Source organism: Peromyscus leucopus, chromosome 15 (genome assembly GCF_004664715.2).
Source record: "Peromyscus leucopus breed LL Stock chromosome 15, UCI_PerLeu_2.1, whole genome shotgun sequence".
NCBI classification, from domain to species: domain Eukaryota; kingdom Metazoa; phylum Chordata; class Mammalia; order Rodentia; family Cricetidae; genus Peromyscus; species Peromyscus leucopus.
In genome coordinates, this window is record NC_051076.1 from 28,840,454 (window position 1) to 28,865,417 (window position 24,964).

At 48.3% G+C, this 24,964-nt stretch overlaps 2 protein-coding genes across 4 annotated transcripts in view; one reads left to right on the top strand and one right to left on the bottom strand.

Annotated features, from left to right (window-relative positions):
• The window catches only part of C15H1orf226 (chromosome 15 C1orf226 homolog), a 300,724-nt gene that overhangs the window by 269,870 nt on the left and 5,890 nt on the right, over window positions 1-24,964 (top strand). For 2 of the 3 annotated variants that reach the window (XM_028864336.2, XM_028864337.2), the window contains exons 7-10: window positions 932-1,098; window positions 2,460-2,639; window positions 10,344-10,509; window positions 11,883-12,035. In XM_028864336.2, coding sequence (XP_028720169.1) covers window positions 932-1,098; window positions 2,460-2,639; window positions 10,344-10,509; window positions 11,883-12,035 — 666 coding nt within the window. Of the gene's footprint in view, window positions 1-931; window positions 1,099-2,459; window positions 2,640-10,343; window positions 10,510-11,882; window positions 12,036-23,319; window positions 23,512-24,964 lie in introns of those variants that run through there. The other variant, XM_028864339.2, reaches the window with a different exon arrangement.
• Window positions 17,890-20,709, bottom strand: Spata46 (spermatogenesis associated 46). The gene is made up of 2 exons (XM_037211282.1): window positions 20,547-20,709; window positions 17,890-18,483 (listed from the first exon to the last, which is right to left on the bottom strand). The coding sequence occupies exons 1-2, from the start codon at window positions 20,647-20,649 to the stop codon at window positions 17,972-17,974; spliced, it is 615 nt and encodes a 204-aa protein (XP_037067177.1). The 5' UTR covers window positions 20,650-20,709; the 3' UTR covers window positions 17,890-17,971.

Sequence of the window (24,964 nt, forward strand, 5' to 3'; positions counted from 1 at the left end):
CCCTTCCCACGAACGCCTTTATCCCCCTCAGCAGGCCCATCTCCCCAGCTCATGGACCAGCTAGGAGGAAAACCTAGCACACTGTTGACTTCTAAATACTGGGCTTGCTCCCCTACATGGCCAGGTATATCTGCGTAGGAAGGACTTACAGCCACTGGTCCACAAGACAGATACCTGCCTGACAGTTGGTTGTCTGGGCTAGCTCCAGCATTAGGAAATCAGCATTCTCTGTAACCTGCTATCACCACCCGGCTCTATTTTCTAGCTGCTGCTCGGTCTCGGAAAACAATTAAGAAATTGTATTTGAAGATAATAGTGGTGACCCTAGAGGAGCATGGTGGCCCATGCCTGTAATCCCAGCACTCAGGAGGCAGAGATAGGAAAATAGGCATAGGTTTGGGGCTGGCCTTGGCTAGAGAGTGAGTTCTGGGCTATCCTGGGCTACAAGAGTGAAGCCTCCCATCTCAAAACACCAAAACAAAACATAGTGATAAACCTAATCCCAAACATAGGGTAAAAAAAATTTCTCTGTGGAACTATGAGAGTAAGTGCCAGGCTGGGAAAATGAGTCCTGAGCTCCCTTAGAGATGACAGCCCTCCCGCCCCTGGCCCCGCCCCCGCCCCGGCCCCGCCCCCGGCCCCGCCCTAGCCCTTTCTTCTATAGTCTCTATACCTTGCTGATAGAAATGTGCCAGGCAGTGAAGCTGTTGCATCCAGCTTGAGGAAATGTTCATTTGTTTCTGAACTTTACAATGGTATTAATAGAAGTAGCGTACTGGGTTGAAAAGGTGTATTCATGTCCTCGAACAAAAGGATGTGTAAAATGTCAGAGGAACCCCCGGCATGCCTGGGCTTGACTAACGGAGAACTAACAAAATAAAGAGGGAATAGTGTCCCTTATGTCGCGTTCCCTGCCCCCTTGTCCCTGCAGGCCGCCAGCTCCCTGGAGCCGAGAGGGCCTCCTCGGCCACCGCGGAGGAGACCGACATCGACGCCGTGGATGTCCCGCTCCCGGGGAACGATGTTCTCGAGTTCAGCCGAGGTGTGACAGACCTGGACGCTGTAGGGAAGGAAGGAGGCTCCCACCTAGACTCGACGGTAGGTGATCTTCACGTGTGGTCCTGGCGCCTCTGACAGATTCAGCCTCCACCTGCCTGCACACATGTGAGGGAAGTGTGGAGCTCGTTTCTGAAGTGTGTCGCCCACCTGGGGGTTCCGTCAACGTTCTAGCCCTTTTCTCCCTACACAAAGCATCTTGTGATATTTGTGCAGGGCTCATCCACAGACCCGTATGATACAGGTAATCATGTGACTTAGCTAAAAAACAAAACAAAACAAAAAAAAGTCTGTTTGAGCCCTCTCACCTTGTTTAATGGTTGTGTGCCTTTAAAACTCCTGGTTGCACTCGGGAGGCAGAGCCAGGTGGATCTCTGTGAGTTCGAGGCCAGCCTGGGCTACCAAGTGAGTTCCAGGAAAGGCACAAAGCTACACAGAGAAACCCTGTCTCAGGGGAAAAAATAAACAAACAAACAAACAAACAAACAAACTCCTGGATAATAGCTTTGAGTCTGGAATCTGGCTCACTGCATGTTAGAAACTGAGACCACGTTAGTCAGGCCTCATCACCCTCAGCCTCACATTCCACAGGCGGGATGACTAAGGCTTAGGGGAGCTTCTGATATGACCCAGGAAACAAACAAACCCCATGAACCCCAAGACTAAATTCAAACCTGAAGACAACTAAACTAAGAAAAATAAAATCGGAAAGGAAAGTTCCTGACCCCTGGGTTCCCAGGAAGCTGGCTGGCACTTTCCATCCTCCGTCTTAGATTTGGCCAGTTCATGAGGAAACACCTGTGTCCTGTTTCCTCTGCTGCCCGTTACTTCTCTACAAGGGGCAGCAGGCCTTTGTCCCTGGGTGCCTTCTTCCTGCATGTCTGAAGGTCAGGAGAAAGAGATAGCAGCTGTGGCCACCTAACTAACAGAGGTCCCTCTGGGTCCTTTGTTGCGGTGTCCACATGTTCTTCCTTCACTGTGAGAAGAGATGGGAGAGGGAGGAATGTCTGACCCTGGGAGGCCATCTCTCCCTCTTCTTCTCATAGGGACATGTTAGGCAGCTGTGTGTACAGACATAGATTCTAAAGTTAGAACCCCAATTCATCAGAAAGGTACATGACTGGAAATGAGAGGTTAAAAAAACCAGTATTTTATCAGCTGCCTGCCTCCCACCCTATTGGCAAACGATGTTCCCAAGGAATGGAGATAGAATTTCCTGGCTCTGTGGTCCATGCCCAGGTGTACCAGTATTTCTTCTGGGACTACTTCCGTCATTCAAGATACAGCATCTCCAGCACACGGGTTCCCCCTCTGCCCGTGTACCCATCGCAACTGTTACCGGGCGAGTGGGGACCTCAGAGGTGGCTTCTGCCTATGAGCCATGTTTTGTCTTCTCTCCTCAGGTCCCACCCCATCCTCAGGAGCCCATGCTGACCGCCTCACCTCGCATGCTGCTCCCTTCTTCTTCCTCAAAGCCACCAGGCCTGGGCACAGGGACGCCCCTGTCTACTCACCACCAGATGCAGCTCCTCCAGCAGCTCCTCCAGCAGCAGCAGCAGCAGACACAAGTGGCTGTGGCCCAGGTTCTCCTCAGCCTCCTCCCTTCTTCACAGGCTCCACTCTCATGGGCTTGACGCACCTTCCCTAGCAAGGGGCTCAGGGCAGGTTTAAATCCTAGGGAGCTCTAAGGAATTGCTCATGCTATTGGACCATTGCTTGTCGGGGGTTCTAGGAGGCGAAAGGGGAGGGGGACAGATGGGGCTATGGTTAAAATGAAAAAACACATTGGTTCCCCATGTATCCCTCGCTCCGAGTTAGGCTTGGCTGGCTTTGGCTGATCGTTGTTGGATAATGCCTTGACTTTACCAAGGAAAAAGATGTACACAGTCCCACCCTCCCTTTCCTCGTGTTTGGGGTGGGAAGGGATGCCTTTGGAGTGAGGACAGGTATGACAACTCTTAGAAACAACTCCAAGTATAGATTTGTGCCCAGCATCCCTGCACAGACTGCTGCTCTGGCATCCCAAACACTCTTGACCGTAACAGGTACTCAAGCTTCCATTAGTGACCTACTTATTCCAGACAGTATTTGATTAGGAATTCATTATAATAGCAACGAACTTATAGGACTTTAGGTAGATGATCTGAGCCATTTGAGAACTGGCTACCTCTTAGCATCCAGATGGAGTTTGTGCCCTGAAGTCTGTTTGGGCTCTTGCTGCTTTGTGGGAGAGGATTGAGCTGATTGCCCTTGTTGCTTTCAGCAGGGAATCCCTTCTATCCGATGTCCATGGAGGGCATTGTCATCCATACTGCCTTGGAGTTCAGTAGTCTGAGCCTTCTCTCGATTATGGGCAAGTCAGGGAATGGTAAACACACATGCGTCCATTCCATATAAAGGCTGAAGTTTAAAGCCAGAGCCAGGCAGGATCAGGCTTTATGTGGGGAGATGAAGGTAATCAGGAGGATGGGATGGGATGGTTGGAAAGTTGTCTGTGAAGGCAACTGTGTGCACCAGCATTCTGAATCTGCTAAGGCTTGACTGGGTGCTGAGATTTTCTGTGTTCAGTCCAGGGAACAGAGTCCTCCAGGGAGAACTGACTGATCCTTCTGTGTGTTCTTCTTCCTCTTCCTCTGGCTCCTGGATGAAGTGAATCCTCTGGAAACATTCAGCAGCCTGTCCTTAATAATGTCTGCTATGGCTTGGCCTGAAAGAGCTCTCTTGTCATCCAGCCTCTACTGACTGTACCTGAGGCACCTGCCTGGTGGTCACTTTTGCTCCACATCTCAGAAGAGGGGAATCAGTGGGGTGATGCTCCAGGGTAGTAGAGAGAATCGTGGAAGTGTCGTCGGGGTGGGAGATCTGACTATGAAACCAAAGGATGTGCCGTGCTGGTGGGAGGATTTGCAGGTGTTTCCAAAACAGGGACAGAGAAAAGGGAATGTCACTAATGGCTTCTTTTACTTGGAGGAAAAAAAATACCATTCTTTGTCAAATGAAAGAATCCATCTCTGGCTAATGACAGCATGGCAGTCTGAGAATCTCCTCCTCCTCAGTGTGGGGGATGACAGGAATACAAAGCCTGAGCATTTCAGCCCCGGCCCATCCAGACGCTCAGCATTTCCCAACGTTTCCCATTGAATACAGATCCATTCTCCAAACAATTCTCTCTCAGCATATCAATTCCCAAGTAATTATTATTTATCTAAGAGTAGGTCTGATGCATATTCATGGTGTTTTATGAGCAGAGGGCATCTGAATTTGATGTCTCGGCTAAGTACTAAAGAGAAGCCGGTTGCAAGTGTCGAATCTGCACACAGCGGTGTGGCGGTAGAAGGAAGGACTCAGTCAGACCCGCAGCTTACCACAGGTCTGCCTCGTCAGGACCAAACCTAAGAGCGGTTTTTCCGGCATAGCAAGTATCTGTCTTAACAAAACATCCACGCCCTGCCCTATTCTAATTGCCTCTCTCCTTAGAAGACAAGTGAGTCTCGGGAAAGGGAAGGGAACAATGTCGTGTTCCAGATCCGTTTCACGAGCCTCTCTCTAAGTTCTAGGCATTTCTCCAGATTGGTCAGTCCAAGCCTCTCATTCACTCAGAATCTGTTGGATATAGCCGCCAGTGAGCTGCTAGACTCTCAGCTCAAGCAGTGATTTGATGAAAGGCCGCCATAGGGCAGTAATGACTTTGAGTAGAGTGGTAGACTTCTAATCTTCCGATCAAACTAGACTCAAGGTCATTTGATGGCTTCTTGAGCATAGTCCTCTATCTGTCTCTGCCGTAGTCTCTGTAGTCAGTCTCTGACCACCTTCCTTCCATCTGCATCTTACATTTACTGCCAAGGATGCAGTAGGGTACAGCTGTACCTCTTAGCTGGCCCTTGGCTCCCTGGTCCTGCAGGTGGGCTCGGTCTTAAATCAGCCTCTTCAAGCCTTTCTTGCTCTGTAGGATTTTTGTCAAGGGACTTTTTGTCATTGTCTCCATCTGTAATCAGTTATAATCATCTATACGTCAGTGATCATCTCCATCTAAAGTCGGTTATTAAGTGGGTTCATAGCAGGTCATCCTGGCGTCTTTCTCACACCTGCAATAGGCCATCTGCAGCATGCCTGGGTCTTCTGCAGGACTGATGAGTTCCGGGGAAGTCAGCTCTCACTCGTTCCATCAGACTACTGCTAGAACAGTGCAAGGTCTTTTGCTGAACTACCAGTAGTCCCCAGAATTCAGTAGCTGTAACTGTCATCTTAGCGTTGGGGGTGAGAACATAATTTCCCTTTCTCTGAGCTCCCCAATCTTCCTATAACACTTCTCAGTTTAAAATCTAGAGGCAAAGCCCCAATCTCTTGCAGATAATGTGTGCTCTTAAAGCTGCTTATTATATTCTTGATGTCCCTCCATCGCATTCGCTCTCATACTCTAATCTGATTCGGCTGTTGCCTTTAGGGCCATGTGTAGTTCTTTCTGATGTTGCTGTGACATTTTCTAAGACCTCAAGACCTCTTCCAGCCTCACCTCAATTCTTTGAGTGCTGATCTTGAACAGGCCTCCCTTGGCCTTGAACACATAGGGGCCAAGATGATGTTAACCAACTCCTAAGTCGTTCCAGGTCATTCTGCAGTGCGTAAATAGTGAACTACCCCAGTCCCTCTGAGGCTCTCCCAGCCCAGCATGAGGCTCGCCTGGCTGCATTAGCTTCCGCTTTCACATAGACCAGAAGTTCAAGGGTGTGGATGAAAAATATAGCCACACCTTGAATCGTACCTGGGCTGTAGTTGGTGCCTGCACAGCAGCATGCTGGGCCTGCCTGGCTCCAGGCTTGTGGCTGGCTGACAGCTGTTAAGTGGGACAGATATGTTTACAGTTTGCCAAGCCCTAGCCTAGCTCTTGGGGAAATGATAGTGAAGCTCATTGGTACTATTTAAAGATCTCCTCTGCCTGTTGCTACTTCTGCTTATTTAGGAACAAGTAATTTGTTGTGGATGCTTTGTGATATTGTGTGTTGTGCTTAGAGAAACAGTGCTCAGAACGCGCTGCACCCCCCACCCTGGCCCTCCACGTAGCGTCCGTCCTTGTGGCTTCTCCCCGTCCCCAGCCCTGCCCAAGTCCCCGGCAAATGCATGCTGAGACAGCGCTGCCCGCCTCTGCTGTCCATCTGGTATGGGGAAGGGGGGGGGAGGGCAAATTGCTCTGGTTGTCTCCACTGCCATTTCCATGTGCCTGCCACTCACTCCCTAACTTCAGCCTGGCCCTGCCCCCACTTCTGATGGAGGAGCTGGAGTCCAGGCAAGTAGGCCGGAGAGTGAGCGGGGCGAGGGTCTAAAGTGGTCGGCGGGTGGGTTGAGGGTTGAGTGTCAGAGTTTGGGGAAGTGGTGCGGAGCTGGAGGGATCAGGGTTGGTGTGATACACATTATATTGGGATTGGGATGCGGAGCTGGATGCCAACACTAAGTGTGGCTCTAGTGCCACGATGCTGTGTTTGTGCCACTGGCTTAGTCTGAATGGAAGAGCCAACACCCAAGGTGCCATAGCTCTGGAGAGGAGACGTTCCACAGTTGCCTTTTCAGAAAGTACTGCGGTCAGTTTTGGGGGAAATGTTCAACTCTCTGACCGAAAAGTATGCTAAAGATAAATATCCATGATTTGTGTGTGTCGCTAGTGGGGACAAGGTGGTACCTTCGACTTCTGCCCTAGTTGAGAAACGGAGCCCAAACCAAGGGTGAAGCTAACACTACCTCATTTTTTTTTTTTTTTTTTTTTGGCTTTTCGAGACGGGGTTTCTGTGTAGCTTTGCACCTTTCCTGGAACTCACTTTGTAGACCAGGCTGGCCTCGAACTCACAGAGATTCGCCTGCCTCTGCCTCCCGAGTGCTGGGATTAAAGGCGTGCGCCACCACCGCCCGGCTAACACTACCTCATTTTAACACTCCAAGTCTGTACAAACTTGGTCTCAGAGTTTGGAGAACTCTAAGCTGCGCTGTCCCCACTTGGCCTGGTTTTAGTTCTGCAGCGCTGAGGTCTGAGCCTCACGCCTGATGCCGCTCCACGTGGCTGCAGAAGCTGGAGGCTCATTAGTGCCGGCGTGGGCAGGGACAGCAGGGCATTGTTTCTGTGCTCGTGGAGCATGAAAACATCTGAAATGATACAGCTCTGCACTCGCAGAGGTAAAATTCTGATGTAATCCGGGACAAGAGGCACTTACCCTCTGGGGTATTTGCTCATGGCACTTAATGTCAATAGGTTTTACCAGGAGCATAGGATTCAAGGGTAGTCTCTCGGGTGTTGATGGCACTCTACCTTTGGAACTTGGATAGCTGCCAAAGAAGCTTCCAATACTCCTCCAACTTCTGCAGGAAGGAACATCTTTTTCTGTTCTCCTTCCTAATTCTCAGATGTCACCATAGGATCTGAGGACTTTTTTAAGTGGCCCCCAGTGTTTACGACGGTCTGTCTGAAGGCAGAATCGACCGTCTCAGGCCCTAGCCAGCACTCTCCACTGACAGATGCGGCAGCTGAGGCCCAGGGAAAAGTAAACTGCCTGTAGTTGGTTGTCTCAGGAGTAAGTCAAGACTCCAGCCCCCCAGCTGCTAGTTCCATGCTTGCTTCCTAATGGTCTATTCTGTTGGGGATGCTGGTACTGGAGGGTGTAGCAGGTGTGTAGGAAGCCCGTATCAGATGCTAATTAGTGATGTGCAGGACTCTGCTCTGTTTATCCACTGAAAAGCCATGCTCCGTATTTCTGTCTTATATTTCTATTTGATTCCAAAGTAAGTAGAAAATGAAAGATCTACTGAGTGATTAGATAGATGGGAGAATCCTTTCACTGATACTTTTATTTCATGTAACAGTAACTGGCAAGTAGAGTTTTGAGCTTGCCTGTCCTATGGGGGATACAGGAGGGGGCTTCCCACAGCCATTTCCCTGTTTCTTAGATTCAGCAGGATTTAGGGGACCCCTGGGTGAAATTTCTCCATGCCTCTGTTTCCAAGGAAGCTACAGGTTTCCTAGCTACCCTACATCAGAACCCCAGCCTACATTGTTACTGACATGTCTTTTCTTGGTCTCATCCCTCTGCGGATCCCTCCCAGGAATATGAAACAGCAAAGGAGGCGGACATCCCGATCCAAACAAGAGTTCTGTCCTTAGCAGTCCTTTATGGAGGCCAGATTTTTCTTTAGATTCATTAGGCATCATTTCCCTGGGGAAGGATGAGCCCAGCCTTGGGGACCCACTAATGGAAAGTGGCAGCAAATCTCATTAATGCTCTTGCTCAGTTCAAAGCTGAGCCAAGTGCAAGGCCAGGCCTTAAGAACTGGGCAGAGAAGGAAGCATCCGCTGTACCAGAGTACAATTCTCTTGGTACTGTGTCCCAAGAAGGCAGATGCAGAGGTTTGTAAGTACCTTGGTCAGCCTCGGCAAAATGTGAATTTGTAGAGAATGCTGCCTTTCAGAATGGGGAGCATTTTCCTGAGAAAGAACCAATGGAGGCTTCCTCTTTTCCAGCTCTCTCCCAGCCCACGTCCCACCCTCCCTGGTGCTTTGTTAACACCATGGTTTGAGGCCAAGAAACCCATGTTCCCTATAGGCTGACTTGGTTCCAGGTGACAAAATTCATCCATGCCCTTTCTCAAGAGCCTCTTAAAGTCCCCCTGATCCACTTCCTAGTACAAGAACCACGTATGTGTGAATACTGACCTCCTGACTATTTTTTTTTTTGAAACTAGAGTCCTGGATATAATTGCCCCATCTCCTTCCACTGGTTTTACCTCCATTCAAGGGTTATACACCAGGAATGGGCATGTAAACACCGCTGGTACAGAACCTATTGAGTGTGCCATGGCTGACCCCTGTACCGCAGGAAGGCTATGAATGATGAGTGCTCACTGTGAGCACCAACGTCAGCTTTATATGGTTGTCAGGAGAGCACTATGTTAGTCATTCAACAAACATTTAACCCCTTCCAAAGAGGAATCAGGGATTCTATGGGTGTCCATTGAGAATAAGCAGAGACTAGAAAGACAGAGAAGCTGGTACCCAGGTGTGAGAAGCCAAGCTTTATTACAACCAGCTCACTAACAGCAATGTAATTCTACTTCCTGTGTAGAAGGAATGATTATGGGCTGGGGAGAGGGCCTGTGGTGATGGTCTAGTCAATATATTAGCTTTAGCATTTTATTTTTTAATTGATTTTGAGACAGGGTCTTGCTAGGTAGCTCTGACTGGCTTGGAAGTTGCTCTTAGGCTAGACCAGCCTCAAAATTCTCCTGCTTCTGTTTCCCAAGTGTTAGGATTACAACATGTACCCCACCATCCCTGGCTACTTTTTGTTTTTGAAAAGATGCGGGTAAAGCTGGATGTGATGCCACATGTCTGCAATCCCAGCGCTGAGGAGGCAGAAACAAGAGTGTAACTGCAAGTTCAAGGTCAGCCTGGTCAATATAGCTAGTTCCAGGCCAACTAGGGCTATTCGAGACCCTGTCTCAAAACAAACAAATTGCAGTTAGAAAAGTGTGGTATGTTGGGCTTAAATAAGTTTTTTTTAAATTAAGAATTTCATTCATTTTACACACCAGTCAAAGATCTCCCTCTTCCCTCCTCCTGCCCACCCCCCAGTGCCCCTGCCAACCAACCCCCACTCTCCCCGACACGAAGGCAAGGCCTCCCATGGGGAGGCACATCAGGTAGAGGCAAGTCCAAGCCCTTTCCCCTGCCTCAAGGCTGCATGAGGTGTCCCATCATAGGTAGTGGGCTCCAAAAAGCCTCCTCATGCACCAGGGATGGATCCTGATTCTACCGCCAGGGGGGGCCCCAAGCGGATCAAGCTCTCAATTGTCTTGCCATGCAGAGGGCCTAGTCCAGTCCCATGGAGGCTCCACAGCCATTGGTCCAACTTTCATGAGTTGCCACTCGTTGACAAGGGGGACTAAATAAGTTCTTAGAATAGGGATGGAGGGCAGTTTATCGACATGGACATCGCAGGAAGTGAGCATGTCTTTCCCACCTTTTGCACTTGACATGGGGCCCTGAGTGCTGCCTGAACGACACGTCATGGCCCTTGAAGCACAGAGAGAGGTCCACCGGGCAGTTGACCTGTCTTTTCTCGGCTACTTTTCCAAAATTACAATTCTAGGTGTCCAGTTGTCCATGCAGGGTTTCTTCATCTCAAATTGAATGTGGAGAGGGGCATCTCTGGTCCTGGCCATCCCTTGGCAGCTGTCATTTGCAGTAATGTCCCTCTCTTTTCTTTGCCCCTCCTCCTCTCTGTCTCCCTGCCTCCTCCTCTCTGCAGGTTCACTTGCTGAAGGATCAGTTGGCTGCTGAGGCTGCGGCAAGGCTGGAGGCCCAGGCTCGAGTGCACCAGCTCCTTCTGCAGAACAAGGACATGCTCCAGCACATCTCTCTGCTGGTCAAGCAAGTGCAGGAGCTGGAGCTGAAGCTATCAGGACAGAACGCCAGTAAGCCGGGGTCCCATCCAGCCTTTGTCCCCGTGGACAGGCTGTGTGAAAGAAGTTATTTCCATGAACCTGGGAATGCTTTGCTTGGAGCCTTGATGGTGCCCTTCTATTTCAACAGAACACAGGCATCATCATTGTTATTGTCTGTACAGCTCATACATTGTAGAATTGCAGGGCCAGCGTATATCTTGGCTGCCTTCTATCTGCTACCCAGACCTGACCTTGAAGTTCCCTAGGAGATACTGCTGCGCATTTGTCCATTCTGTCCTTATAGCGAGCTCAGTCACTTTATATTCCAAGAAAGCCCATTTTTCCTCAGAGGGATTTCCCAAAGAAAATATACTGAGCCCATATGGGGTATCATGTTGTGAACTCTGGGGGACCCACAAACTCTTTAGTAGCTGATTCTCTGCACTGCATAATTCATTACTCTGTTGCACAGAGAAATGTTGAGTAACTGTGACCGTAGGCTGTGTGGCCCCTGGTCTGAGAAGCTTTGCTACCTGTATCTATCTGTATACCAGTCACTTCCAAGCTGAACTGACAACTGAACAAGCAGTCTAGTTCTAGGCCTTCATCATTAAATTTGCCCATGGATGCATGGGTTCTGGCATGTATGAAGTCTGTGTTGACTGTGTGCTGACAGATACCTACCGATCAGCTATTATGCAAGTGGTTGTGATCGTGTTTTTTAATGTGTGAGCTCATCCTCTGTAGTAGTAGACACTGTCGTGACTGTTGCCCAACTGAGGAAATGCAGTTCTGAGAGGCTTAGTGAGTAGCTCAGACTCACACGATTAACAAAGAGTGAGTGAAGCCTCGACTCACACTTAGACTCCATTGCAAATCGAATGTTTTTCTAACTATACCATTAGTTCCCTAATGCTACCCCTCATGGCTGTTACACAGGCCAGCCCATGGAGGTTTCTCAGCAGTAGTCAGAGTCAGGGCTGAGTGTCTAAAAAGTGTAGCTGGGAACCACTGTGTATCAATCACTCTGCTTGTCCCGGTTCCTCTTACAAGGTTCCACTGTTACCCCGTGCTTGGAATGTGGAATGGGTTGGTACCTTTCCCCCATCACAAATCCACTCACTACAGGGCATTCAGTAGCCTTCTCAAGTCTCTGAGAGCTGTTCCCCGGCATCCATGTGCATCTCATGCTACAAGGGTAGAAGGGAAGGGTGCTGGGTTAAGCTGTAAAAGCCCTCAAGGGGTACTACAGAATGTCAGTCAAGGTTGTCAGTCAAGGAAGGACCCTTCCGGGGCCTGGAGTTGTCAGAACCAGGCCTTTCCAAGCTACACGGGTTAATAAATGAGCTCACATTTGAAGCCTTGCCTAATACTGCCTCTCCTTGCCCCTCGTCTCCCCGCAGTGGGCTCCCAGGACAGCTTGTTGGAGATCACCTTCCGCTCAGGAGCCCTGCCTGTGCTCTGTGAACCCACCACCCCTAAGCCGGAGGACCTACACTCGCCGCTGCTGGGCGCCGGCTTGGCTGACTTCGCCCACCCAGCGGGCAGCCCCTTAGGTAGGCGTGACTGCTTGGTCAAGCTGGAGTGCTTTCGTTTCCTCCCGCCCGAGGATACCCGGCCCATGGCGCAGGGTGAGCCGCTCCTGGGGGGCCTGGAGCTCATCAAGTTCCGGGAGTCAGGCATCGCCTCAGAGTATGAGTCCAACACGGACGACAGCGAAGAGCGTGACTCGTGGTCCCAGGAGGAGCTGCCACGCCTGCTCAATGTGCTACAGCGGCAGGAGTTGGGTGACAGTTTGGATGATGAGATCGCCGTGTAGGTGCAGGGCAAGGAGTTGGTGGAGGTGGTAGCAGTGATGCCAAGTGTTCCCTGGCAGGGGATGCCCAGGGAAGGCGCGGCTGAGAATAACACCCAGGGCGGAGGAGAGTGTAGGGCTTCAGAGGAGGGTCAGGATTTTGCTTTAGAAGGTAAATGGGGGCAGAAAATTGGATTCCCAGAGACAGGAATCAGCGCCTGCATTCTGCTAATGACTGAAGCGGGTGGAAGCAGGGCATTCCAGAGCCTAGGGCCTTGGGACAGGGTCCGTCCACAGTTCTGGAAGGCTTGCTGCTCCCACTGTTATAGTCAGGTTCTAATCAACCTATCTGGTGATGCCTCAGTGACCCACACACTCTCCTGTCTCTGTGGTGCAGACCATAAAGGGAAGCCATTGGTACCTTCTTAGGTACTTCGTTTATTTTTTTGGATATCAGGATGCTACAAGTTGCCTACCCCTCCCCTGAGCTATAGAAGAATTCCTTCCCCACGCCCTGGCTGAGATTGTAGAGGCTGGATGCCCTGGGCTGCTGGGAAAGTGAGGCAATGCCTGAGTATAGAGTTGAGAGGAGTCACGAGTCACAGTGAATAAACTAGGAATTTTCTCTAGCTGGGTGTTGGGTGTTGCTTCTGAGGAAGCCAGGAGTGTTACGACAGTTCAGGACCTTGCTGTGAGAGGCCAGGGGGAGGATAGCTCATTGCTGCTACAGCTTACTTAGGCCTGATTCTTCAGTTTGGAAACCCTACCCCAACCCATTTCCTGCCTGCAGCCCAGCTCATATAAATGAGGCTAAGAACTGCCCTAATACCCCTTTTTGATAGTACCATGCCTCTGCGCAAGTCTCAGAGACCCAGATCCCCCTTGCCTTACCTCTGTACCTATTCCCTCCACTGGGCTATAGTGGTATTTACTGACAAAAAAAAAAGAAAGGAAGGAAGGAAGAGAGAAAGAAAGAAAGAAAGGAAGGAAGGAAGGAAGGAAAGAAAGAAAGAAAGAAAGAAAGAAAGAAAGAAAGAAAGAAAGAAAGAAAGAAAGAAAGAAAGAAAGAAAGAAAAGGAAATGGATACAAGCTGATGGTTGAGATTGTCTACCCTTCAGAATCACTGCCACTTAGATCAGGGACCACAGCTGTGCCACCCCAGCCCACTTCTCTGAAGGTGCGTGCCTTGAGCACAGGTATTAAAAGTGCAACTTTAATCTCTTACCATCCAGGCCTTGTCTAGGGATCTCCACTCAGTAATAGGCTGGCTAGGCTCATGAGAAAAGCTCCCCCCTCCACCCCATAAGACCTTAACATGTTAGGAGATTTTCCAACTCCTGAAGAGATAGCTGAGACAGGTTCAAAGTCACATGATTGGTGGGGGTTGGGGTGGGGGGTGTTCATTGTCATCCTATAGGCCAAGCTGCAGGCCAAACTGCAGTATTATCAGAGGGTCAGTTAATAAGGATGGAGCTGCCCAAAAGGAGATCTTCAGCCCGAGCTTTGTTTTGAAATGTATCTGAACGCAAGCATGGTCCTTATTTATAGTCACAGTGGAGTTTCTTTTAACTAAACAGTCAAGTTAAAGGAAATTAACATAGCTTTACATTCTTACCCCCGAGTGCATCAGGGTGTTGATGGTAATAGGATGGGGTGGTGTGTATGTGTGTGTGTGTGTGTGTGTGTGTGTGTGTGTGTGTGTGTGTACGAGTGTGTGTGTATGAGGGAAGTAGGGACATGCTTCTGGACTTGTGAGAAGTGACTAGAAAGATCTCCAGGGTGTTTGGATAAACAGTATTGTTGTATCCTTTTCCGACTCTGCATTTAGTTGAAGAGGTAGGATTCTGATGGTTAATTTTCTAAATAACCATTGGAAGGAGGTCCAGATACACAAGGAAGGAAGAATTTGAGATGTGAGGTCCACAAAATTGAAGAAGCAGCTGGCAGGAATCAAGTCTGGCTGAGCCTAACTGACTCAATCCCAACCCAGAGTTCCTTGAACCTAGGACCTTTGGATCGAAGCATTTGTGTATCAGAGAGAGCGAGTGGTCTGTTTCCTCAAGGACTATTTCCTGTGAACAGGAGCCGAGGATAAAATCAGAGACAAATGGAAGTGTATGGACTGTGAGTGGAAAGGACTATAGGATAGAAAAGAAGTATGTGGGAAAGAGGATGATTTTTAAAAGTCTATGAAAGGAGAGAAGAAATGGATGTGAGATGGAAGAATGGAGAGACTGGTTAATAGATGGCTGCTGACTTGAGACTCGTGTAAGACTTTTGCCCTTCATTTCTGCCTTCCTTGACCCTCTCCTTCCCTGATTAAGGCCCTCTCTAGGGAATTCCTTCATGTGCTGGTATCCTCTCTAGTAAGACCCAAATCTGTACACACTTGGTATGTGGAGATGGGACACAAAGAACGGATCTAGGGGTCTTGTGGGGTCAGCAGCCACCAACCCTCTATTTAGGCCAATGGACAGGACAGGGAATATTGCGGACCTGACTTCCCAGCAACATCCTCCACCTCCCTTGCTTCTCGCTCTGCTAACTCAACTCTGCCTTTCTCCTTCCTTCTACTCTGCCCTATATGGAGGACACATGGACACCAGGGGCTCCTTATTGAAGCCTGCCCCAGGTGCCAGAAAGCTCTTGGGCATCCAAGGCTTCGCAGTTGCAGAGGCAGGACAGAATTTCTCTGCACAGGATGGACTGCATATGGGAACTGAAAACTATATTCCTTGGACTCCTGCTTCTATTGATGCTGTCTGTAAAAACCTGTCTGCGCCTCGCTCCTCTCAGCTGACCTTGTTTATGAGTTGTATTCCTTTATTTATTCTCTTTGCTTGACTGCTTTCCCCTCCCCCACTGCTCCCTAAAACCATTGCGTCATTAGCTGTCGGATCAGCTCTCTGGGAAACGATTCTGTGAATGTAAGTGCACTTACTCCCTGGATGTTGTCACTAGTTAGTGGCTTTTGCTAAATAAACCTTTCTTATTTCTAAAAGCTTTCCTATTGTCTCTACTTGCTTCTTCTGATTAACCTGCTTCTTCTGTCCCCTCCCCTTGCACCCACTTCCTAAGCCAGGCAACATCAGCTCTGGGAGAAAGAATTCACATCTCCTGGAGGAGAGGAGCAAGTGGATCCTTGGTTGCAGGACATATGAACCAACCCTGCAGGGCTAGACTGTCCGCTGGTAGTAACTGGAAATAATTTTGCTTCCCTGGGGGACATTTGACAGGATCTCGATACTTCATTTCTCATCTCTAGGGGATGGATGGATGCTTTTGGTATATAGAGGGGGCGAAATCAGGGATCCTACCATACATAGGACAGCCTCAACAAAGAATTATCCAGCCCAAGGCCGTGAAAACAGAGACTGCAATCACCTACCCTACACCCAGTTTCTTTTTCATACTCCAGATACCATTGGAGTATGAGGGTTGTAGCGGTGACTTTGGGGCATTAAAAACACTACCGTTGCTTCTACCATAACTAAGATCAAAATCATACAATTTCACTGACTTCTGAACTCTGTGTCTGAGATTTCTATTTGGTAGTTACCCAAAGGGCCCAATCGAGCCAAGTCCATACAGAGAACAAAACAGGTTCATCCTCCTCCTATTTTCCCAGAAGTATTGCAGCAACAAAGATTCACAGATCAAATCCTGGCATGTGGGAGTATGGACATCACAATGCAGCCTTTACTTTTCTGACTTCCCCAAACTGGGACTTCCAGCTTGTTTTTTTTTTTTTTTTTGAAGGCAGGAAGCTTGTCAAGCCTAGCGCTTTGTCAGGCCCAGGGCAGAGGCAAGACCTGAAAGGCCAGGTTTAGGTGCCCTCTCTTCTCCTCTGACAGCGAAGTGAACCAGGCCCTTTCCTCACCCGTACACTGGGATGGTGTATGTCCCATGCCACTTTCATGAGAACATAGGAGACTGCATCGTAAAAACCTCAGCAGAGCGCAGCTCTCACTGCCCCAGGGTACAGTACAGCATTTTAGTGTGCTTCCTCGGTATATTAGATGCAAAATGTAGAAGGCACCTTCCTGTCCCTAGGGAGAAGATGCTGCACATATGAGGATAGTAACGAGCACATGCTGTGGTCCCTTCTCTAACTCCTATGGCTGCTTTTCCTCTTGGCTGTTTGGGGCATGTGATGCAAGGGTCCTGGAGCAGGGAGCATGGGGTTGGCAGAAGATCAGGAGCCAGGCAGTTCCCCAGGCAGTGTGAAACTAAGAAGGGCCTCTCCTGTGCATGCTTCTCACTGTATTGCTGAGGAGCCCTATCAAAGGGAAATGGCACCTATGAACAACCACACAAGTTAAAAAGCCACCTTCCAGAGCTCAGGGGCTTTTCCAGGTAAGAAACACAGAGTGGGTGCTAGAAAGGCTCACCGATCATGTCTCCCTTTGGGGGGGGGGTATCTAGGGAGTGATGTCAGGGTTGCCTAGAGACCACCTGGCATCTGAGTGGCCAGGTTGTGACTTGCAACTCAGTTCTTGAGCCTGACATAGACTCTAGACTCTTGCTAAGAAGGGGGTGGGTCACAGAAAAAGCAGTGATAAACAGGGCTTGATGAAGGGTCAGGGTTCTTCTCATGCTGTTAAATGATAGGGATTTGAGCACAGCATTGCTCGTGCTGGGGAAACATTTGAGAATCGTGCATGGTATTTTGACAACACAATGATAAACAGAAGCAGCTCTGCTAAACCATCAAGTCAGGCTCCAGGAAGGGTCACCACGTATCATGGGAAAAACAAAGGAGGGAGCTACACACACTGACCCACCCTTGGGTGGGGGAGGACTAAGCGACAGTTGATACCCAGTCCCCGAGAGGAAATGCCCAGTCATCTTTCTGCTTCAGATTGGCAGAGAGGGTTGCCCTGAAATGGAGTCAGGATCAGGACCATCCACCTGGTACATTGTGTGGGGACAGAATGTAGTGCTAGCACATGATTAACTGTATTTTGACATGATTCAAAACAGCCATGGAAATATATCCGCTGGGTTAAGCATAATTCTGTCTGCTTCAGCAAGACGTACCCACTCTGGGGCGTAGTCATGCATGGTACATGTGGTGGAGATGGTCCACCCTCCTTCTCTCTTTCCTGACTTATGCTCAGAGTCACGTTGTCCTCCCCAGAGGTATAATTCCCTCAAAAGGTTAGTATCTAAGATGCCTTTCAAACTACAGGAATTCTTCCTCTGCCCTTTGTCCTCAGTGTGGGCAAGGACTGATCCTGTAGACCAGCACCCTGGAGCAGTGTTTTGTTTTGTTTTTTAACATCTGAATTGCTTCAGAGTCACCATGGAGGCTGAACATGGCACAGCTGACCAGGCTCTTACCCCAGAGTTCTGACCGAGTGTGTTCTAGGAATTGTGTCTCTTATTGGTTCCCAGAGGAGGCCGCCACAGCTAGTCTGGGCACCTTCCTTTAATGGCCACTTAGTGGATATTCTCAGACTTCAACTATGGTGTTTCCCTTGAGAGAGAGGGCGAGGAGGACAAAGAGGTGGGTCTGGTGTTGCGGGGCAACCACTAATAATGGGAGGTGATGAAGATTCGTGGGGTACCAAGAAGAGCAGCTGATGGAGGGTGACCAGACTTGACAGGAGAATACTATGACTAACTTCAATTTATTGTTACCTCTCCAGAGGCATAAGTAGGCCTCGTCCCTATTTACCTGAGGTGTCGGCAGACTACTTGAAGGCCTGGCAGCTGACCAAGGAGAGCCTCTCTCCTGGCCGGGCCTTCTGCTCCTTGCCCCAGAGAGTTTTGAGCTTGCGGTAGTATACCTTGCAGCTGAAGCCCTCCTTGAAGCCCCCCTTGATGTGGCTCTTGAGGGAGTGCAGAGTGGGGTACATGCGACAGCAGGCCGCACACTTGTAGCCATTCTGTTGGGCTGGGTGCCACTTGGAAGCCATTAGGATGTCCTGGGATGTAATAGACTCCAAACCATGCTTGGATTTCTTGTTGGCCTCCCTGGGGTACGTGTTCTCTTGGGAGGAGGAAGACGAGCAGACACTCTCAGCCACATCCTCAATAAGGCAGTTGTCGCCTCTGCCCTCTTCCCGGTCCACCTCTGGGAACCCATAAGCCTCCAAGTGGCTCTCTTTGTCTGTGCACACGAAGTAGCTGTAAGGGGAAAACCAGGGCCGGTAGATGGTGCAGTTTCGCCTCAGCTGCTCCCCATTCTGGGCGTTCCCCAAGTCTGCAAAGGAGAGGGCAGGGTCTGAGGTTGGGGCTGAGGAGAAGGAAGAGGGAAGTGGCTGGGGGCAGTCAGGAGAAGCAGGCAGTCAGCCACGACCTCACCAGACCCGAGTCCCACCTCGACGGTGGCTGAGAGGCCATGGATGATGAGGGGATGGGAAGAACAGGCCAAGACATCTGTTCCTGCTGCGTTCTTTTCCCGCTGGTGAAAATAGCTGTTGGGTGTCTTGGCAGAAGACAGAACCTGCCCTGTGCAAAGAAATCCTGACTTCTGACTCCTCTAAGGATAGGCAAGGACAGGTAGACACCTGACAACCTGTAATCTTGCTGCCGCCAACTTTTCCAGTTTCAGTACCCATTCTAATCGCTCCATAGGCGAGTCAGACAGAAACTGGCCCTCCACAAGAGCTTGGCAGAGAGGACTAAAAGACAAGAAGCCTCTGTGGGCCTGTGGGCCTCTACTACAGGAGGTACAGGTTAAAAAGCAGCATGTGGTGAGTGGACTTGCAGACACCCTTCCCTTTAGGGGTACAGTGTCTGTCCCCTTTTAGCATCTCTCGTATCCCTGCCAAGAGGAGGAGAAGGCCTCACCTGGTGAGGGCACTTGGCTCTGCACCCCATGCTGGAGAGCATTGCTTTGGTACTGGGGTAGCAGGTCCTGAGCTGGTCTGGAAGCCTCAGTGGGTATCTCCATCTTTACAATGTCTGGGTTATAGAAACGGTGAGCTGAGCAAGACTGGGAGTCCTCTTTTGGGGACCTTCCAAGACATGCTTTAGAGGCTTACCTTCTGTGTGTTTAGGGATATCAAAACTAATGCAAAACAGTGACCTCTAGAGTCAAACAAGCAGACCTGTTCTAGGTGGTATCCCAGGGAGTCATAGATGGAGCAGTTTCTTCAAACCTAAAAAATGTCCTCTGGGAACCAGGTTATAAGATTTGGCCAGGCCGGGGGCATGACGTAGTAGTAAAGGTCATGTGTAATACAATGAAAGCCTTGGTTTCCAACCTTATTGTGAAGACTTGGCTCAGAGGACACTTTTTCCCCTGGCCCACCCCTCACCTGATGGTCCTGCTTATCACGTGTAACCTCCTTTTCATGGGACTCTGGGATACAGGTTCCAAGAGGGAAGCTCTGGTCACAGTTTACATAGGCAAGTTGCATGATCCCTTTGAGAAGGAGAAGCAAGTCACCTTCTCCAGTTGAAACATCTCACGCCCTCAGTCAGAGGGGGTGTGTGGGTCTTTGATGCATGTTGTACACTAAAGTAGCTACTAAATCTCAGGTGACAAGTTCACTTAAGAAAAGGTTATGGCCGTCTAGGGTTAGGGGTTAGCTCAGTGGGAGAACACTTGCCAAGCATGCCTGAGGCTATGGCTTTGATCTCCACCAAGTAGGTCTGGGAGAAAGTGGATTGACCTTGAACCTCCATGGCAAGAGCTAAGCTTTTAAGAGGTAAATTTTAAAATGTTTTCTGTAGAGGCAAATGGATGTTTAGGAGAACTTCCACAGTAGCACAGCTCAATTCTAGTGTGCATGGGAACCCCTAGAGCCTCTTGTTCTGAACCACTGGATCTGGTATGGAGACCTGAGAAGCTGCCTCTCTCAGCTTCCAAGTGATGGTCACACTGAAGAGCTAGGGTCACACTTCAGTTGACAAGTCTTCATGTGTCTACCTTTGTTCCTGCCTGTGCTCATCAGTTAGCCTACTACCTGCCACTAACTAATGCTTTTTTCCCCCAGTTTAAGACCAAGTTAATGCAAGAGCCGGCTCCCTGTGTAGACAGATCACCACCTCGAGATTTCATACAGAAGCTGGCTCTTGGGGAAAGAAACGTGGCAACAAAGGCTTCTGCCATTTGTCCCTTGCCAGAGATAGTCAGCAACATTGACTAGGAATGCAGTCTTTTGAAAACTTATATTCTCCCCCTATGTTATTTGGCTTCCTCAAGCAATCAGGATCCTATAGTGTGATCTGACAAGACCATGTTTTCCAAACACAACTCAAAGAAGTTTAACGAACAGAATCCCCCACCTTTGTAGTCCTGGTGACTTCAGCATTTACCTGGCAAGCTGGTGGCAAGTGAGGACATAATGTCAGGAAAAGCACTCAGGGCAGAGGAAGAGATTCGAGGTCTAGAGACGCTGAGAAGTGAGAAGTTCTCCATGTTCCGACCACCACAAGCTACGGAGGTCACACACCTGCTCCGGGAGGCTGGCCAGATTGTCTGGACAGTAAACATTCTGAATGCAGCTGACATCACAAGGTCCCACAATTCCACTAGCCAGTGGGGTTACGAGTTTAAAAGATGGATGTAGTTGTCTTGCATGCAAGACGATTTCGCCTTTTAAAAACTTAACTACTTTTTTGTTTTCTTTTTCTTACTTTAAATTTTTTAAATCAATATAACAAAGGATTAGCTATCATTATAGATTAACTACTTTTTTGTTTTCTTTTTCCTTTAAATTTTTTGAATCAATATAACAAAGGATTCGCTATCATTATAGAATTTTTTTATCAAAGTATGTTTTAGTAAATTCTCCTTCCTTCTCCACCCCCTCTAATCTCCCAAGTCCCACAACCTTTCCCAGTACCTTTCTACATTGACATACATGTGCCCTTTGTCCTTTCCCACTATCCTTAGTGTCTCTTTTTATTATTTATGGGTCCCTTTTTCAAGTTTTCTGCTGGCTTTACCCACCTTTACACCCATCTATATACATCACAAACTAGAATCTGCACCTAAAAAAAATGTCCAGTTTTTAATATTTCTGAGTTGCGTCCCCTTGTTTAATATTATAATTTCCACAGGTGTTAGACTAATAAAACAGGGGAGATGGAAATAAAGTGGCAAAGCTGTAGCCACCTAGTTTTTGACAAACGTGTCAAAAGCATACAGTGGGGGAAATACAAATAGTTGTAGCAACCGGGCCCCCACTGCGGAAGAATACAATCAGACTGTCTTTCACCTCATGCAAAGGTCTCTTCAGAGTGGGTCAGAGACAGTCACAACCGGAAATGCTGGAACTGCTAGAGGAAACATAGATACACTTCAAGATCATAGCCATAGTCAAGAACTTTCTAAGCAGAACTCCCGGTCACTTGGGAAATGGCCCCAGGATGGAACTGCATGAAATTAAAGAGCCACTGCATAGCAAAAGAAGTTACCGATGGAGTGAGCAGGTATCTCCCAGGACGGCAGGAAGTCTCCTCCACCTACACTTCAGATGGGGAGCTAATGGCGGGAGTTTTTTTTGTTTTTTTTTTTGTTTGTTTGTTTGTTTGTTTGTTTGTCATTCCTCGGTGGCCCGTCTTGGCTGAGAATGCCCAGACAGAAGGAAAAATATCATAGAGCCATAACAGTGGTGGTGTTTGTCCCCCATTTTCTCTATGAGTGTCAACTTTTCTGTGTTCCCACGTCTGGGACCCTCCGTCCTCTGGGTGGGAGTGACCGTCTTGCTTTTCTTCTTCCTATTTTCCTGGCCTCTACCACTGAATATCTGTGTTGTTTTGTTCTACTGATCACATTGTTTAGAGTATGCTTTTTGAGATACTTTTGGGAAACAATTTCAATTTCTAAAATGTGCAAAACTCAAAATTAGTACAGAAACATCCACAGACTGTGTGGCTAGATCTTCCTGTTTTAACATTTTTATCCCATTGTGTTATCAGTTCCTCTTCCAGTCATAATTTATGTGTACATATGTGTGTGTATGCATGCATGAATGTGTGTGTATTTGTATGTGTGTGCATCTGTGTGTGTATGCATCTGTGTATGTGTGTGTCTGTCTGTGTGTGTGTGATTGGGGATGAAACACAAGGTCTTATGCATGCTGGGTAAGCACTCTACCACTGAGCAACATTCGCAGTTAATGTGTTTTGTTTGTTTACTTGTTTTCTGAACAATTTGGAGGTAAGTTTCCCCATGTCCTTTTATACCTAAACACTTCAACATATATTTCCTAAGCTTAGGGATCAGCTATTGTTTCTAATTGTTGGTGCTCTTTTAGGCAAGTGGCTTCCTCCATCCTGCTTTGCTTATTAAGGCGGTGTGCTGATGAGACTGTGGACTCTGGGGCCGCTTTGTCTCTCTGCCGTCCTTTCCCATAAAACAACCTGGCACCTTAGGAGGATGTAGAATAAGAATGAAAGGTGATTGTGACCCTTAGATGCAGGTGTCCCATTCTGGACATCATCAAAGCCCATCAACTTAGATACGTAGAAGTGCTTTGGATGTAAATGGTGATGTGTTTACCTTAGCTGCAAAAAACAGTCCCATCCTCAACTCCCAACTCTGGCCAATTTTGTAGAGCATGTCTGAGCATTTATTCCCAGCTACTTGAACATTTGAAGGAATGGGGGAACCTAACTTCCCTTCTGTTTCTCCCCATGGTTGGTTTAGACTGCTAGAATGTTTACAATGTAAATTAACATTAATATTTTGGTGGCTCTAAGGTTGTTGGCCATTTCCCTTGAGTCACCATGGTGTAAACAAAGCTCGTGGGTCTGGGAGTCAGGCTTTGTGATTTTGAATCCCTTTCTCCATCAGCTGCCTGTGTGGTGGGCAGCAGCCTCTGCCACTTGGTTTTAGTACTGTTAATTTAGACTGAGTTAGAGTGTATGAATGAATGTCTTCCTGGCTGCAATGTAGTAGTTTATGTGTGAAAGGAGCAAAGATGTGAGCTATATGCACAGGGTCCACCAGGCTTAGAAGTGTTTCCGTTACTAACTATGTAGATAGAATTCTTGTAACGGGGGCCCAAAATGTCCAGAGGGAAACTGGGAAGGCTGGCTTTTGGTTGTTTTGAAAACACAACCCTGTTTTGATTTAGCTATCGGAGAGTTTGTGGGAACTCGGTCTTTGCACAGTTTGCTAAAACGGTTTGTGGTTTGTGGCACAGCCTTTTTCGTGGGTTGTTGCTGACGGCTCAAACAGGAGATAACCTCTCTCACAGTGGTTGGTCACTACATAAACGTGTCTTTCTCTCATTTGTTCCCCACCTGCCTTTCGAGTCCTTTTCTCGGACAGGTAAGATCCCCTCTTCCTTGTGGATGATGTATTTTCCCAAACGTCACCCTCCGCTTGAGTATGTGCATGTTATGGGGTGCTGCTGGGAGGGCTTCCCTGCTGGGATCCAGTCATCCTTCACACCATCATCATTGTTCTGTCAGTCACCAAGACGAGTCCCCGGGGCTGAAGGCACAGAGTGTGAGAGGCTCATTAGCGGGGAAAGGGACTCACTGTGGGGACTACAGAGGCCAGCTTTACAGAGAAGACCATGTTTCCTAGCCTGAGCTCACAAGCCTTCGGGACCACTGCCACAGAGAGGGCTTGAGTGCTTTCTGAGACTGGAGTCACAAGTCTAGAGACAGCTTGAGTGACTTCCTTATATTCTCAACCCATAGTTGAGATGGTTTGGGGTTTTTGTTTTTTTTTTAAGAAGTCACATAAAAGTCAAATTCAATTAAACTGATTTATTAAATGCTTATTGTTATGCAAGGCCTTGTGGATAATAAGAGCACTCTAAGATTCTATAGCCCCTTCCAAGGATCTTCCCCTTCCGTTATATAGACCAGGTGTACTTCCCAGGAAAACTGAGGTAATGAAAAAGAAAGCATAGAACAGACTTTAAATTGCTGAGGAATTTAGCATCTTCCACAGACTATATTATAAAAAGTAGAGAAGTACAGGAAATCCAAATGAGGCATCATCTAAGTTGTTTGTTAAAGGTGTGCTTTGGAAGTAATAGGCCCCCGTGATTTATGAATCACATTGATGGGCAGTTTTAGTGTTTCTGCCTTTTAAAATGAGTGTGCTTGCTCTGACATTATAAAAACTGCCAGAGAATTATGAGATCCAGGAAACAGTGGAGAACTTGCTGCTCCTAATACATACCTATAGAGCATTGCATACAATTCCTTTCTGTTCTGTGCTCTTTCTGGATGGAAGGGGGGAGAGGAATAGTGAAATTAGTTTCCAAATAACCTCAGCTAGCTTGCAGAGTGCCTAAGTAAATAAAATGAATGGATTTGGGTCACGATAGGCAAATTATGCCAAAGTGGATGACATGACAAGACACACTCTTAAGAGAATGGTCAGGAGCAGCTGTGGGGTAGCCTGAGGGCTCTGCCAGTGTGATAGGTGCACATCTGGAGTCCAAGCTGCTCGGGACTTCTCCCAAATTCCCTGGCATGTCCCTCCCACCACACAGTAATTCCACCCCAGGAGACCTGAGGAGCTTCTAGCCCATATTCCATGAGAAAATGTGCCCATGGGTCAAGGCTACTCAGAGGTGAAGACTATGGAAGCCATCCATGGGTGAGAGTTCCACTCTTCTTCCCATGGCTTTCTCTCTGCCACCCAGGGACCCTTCCAATATAAGTTATCTAGGTGATTGATTCAGTTGGGATTTCTCAACTCAAATCACAGAAAGCGAAGCATTCCCCCTGGCCTGGAACTCAGCACTACAGGACAAATGAGA

What these genes read in the sequence shown, in the direction of transcription:
- Spata46 (XM_037211282.1), bottom strand. Translation starts at nt 20,649, where the DNA reads ATGGAGAACTTCTCACTTCTCAGCGTCTCTAGACCTCGAATCTCTTCC. An exon ending in ACTTGCCACCAGCTTGCCAG is followed by an intron (nt 18,484 to 20,546) that starts GTAAATGCTGAA and finishes TCTCCTTTGCAG; the next exon opens with ACTTGGGGAACGCCCAGAAT.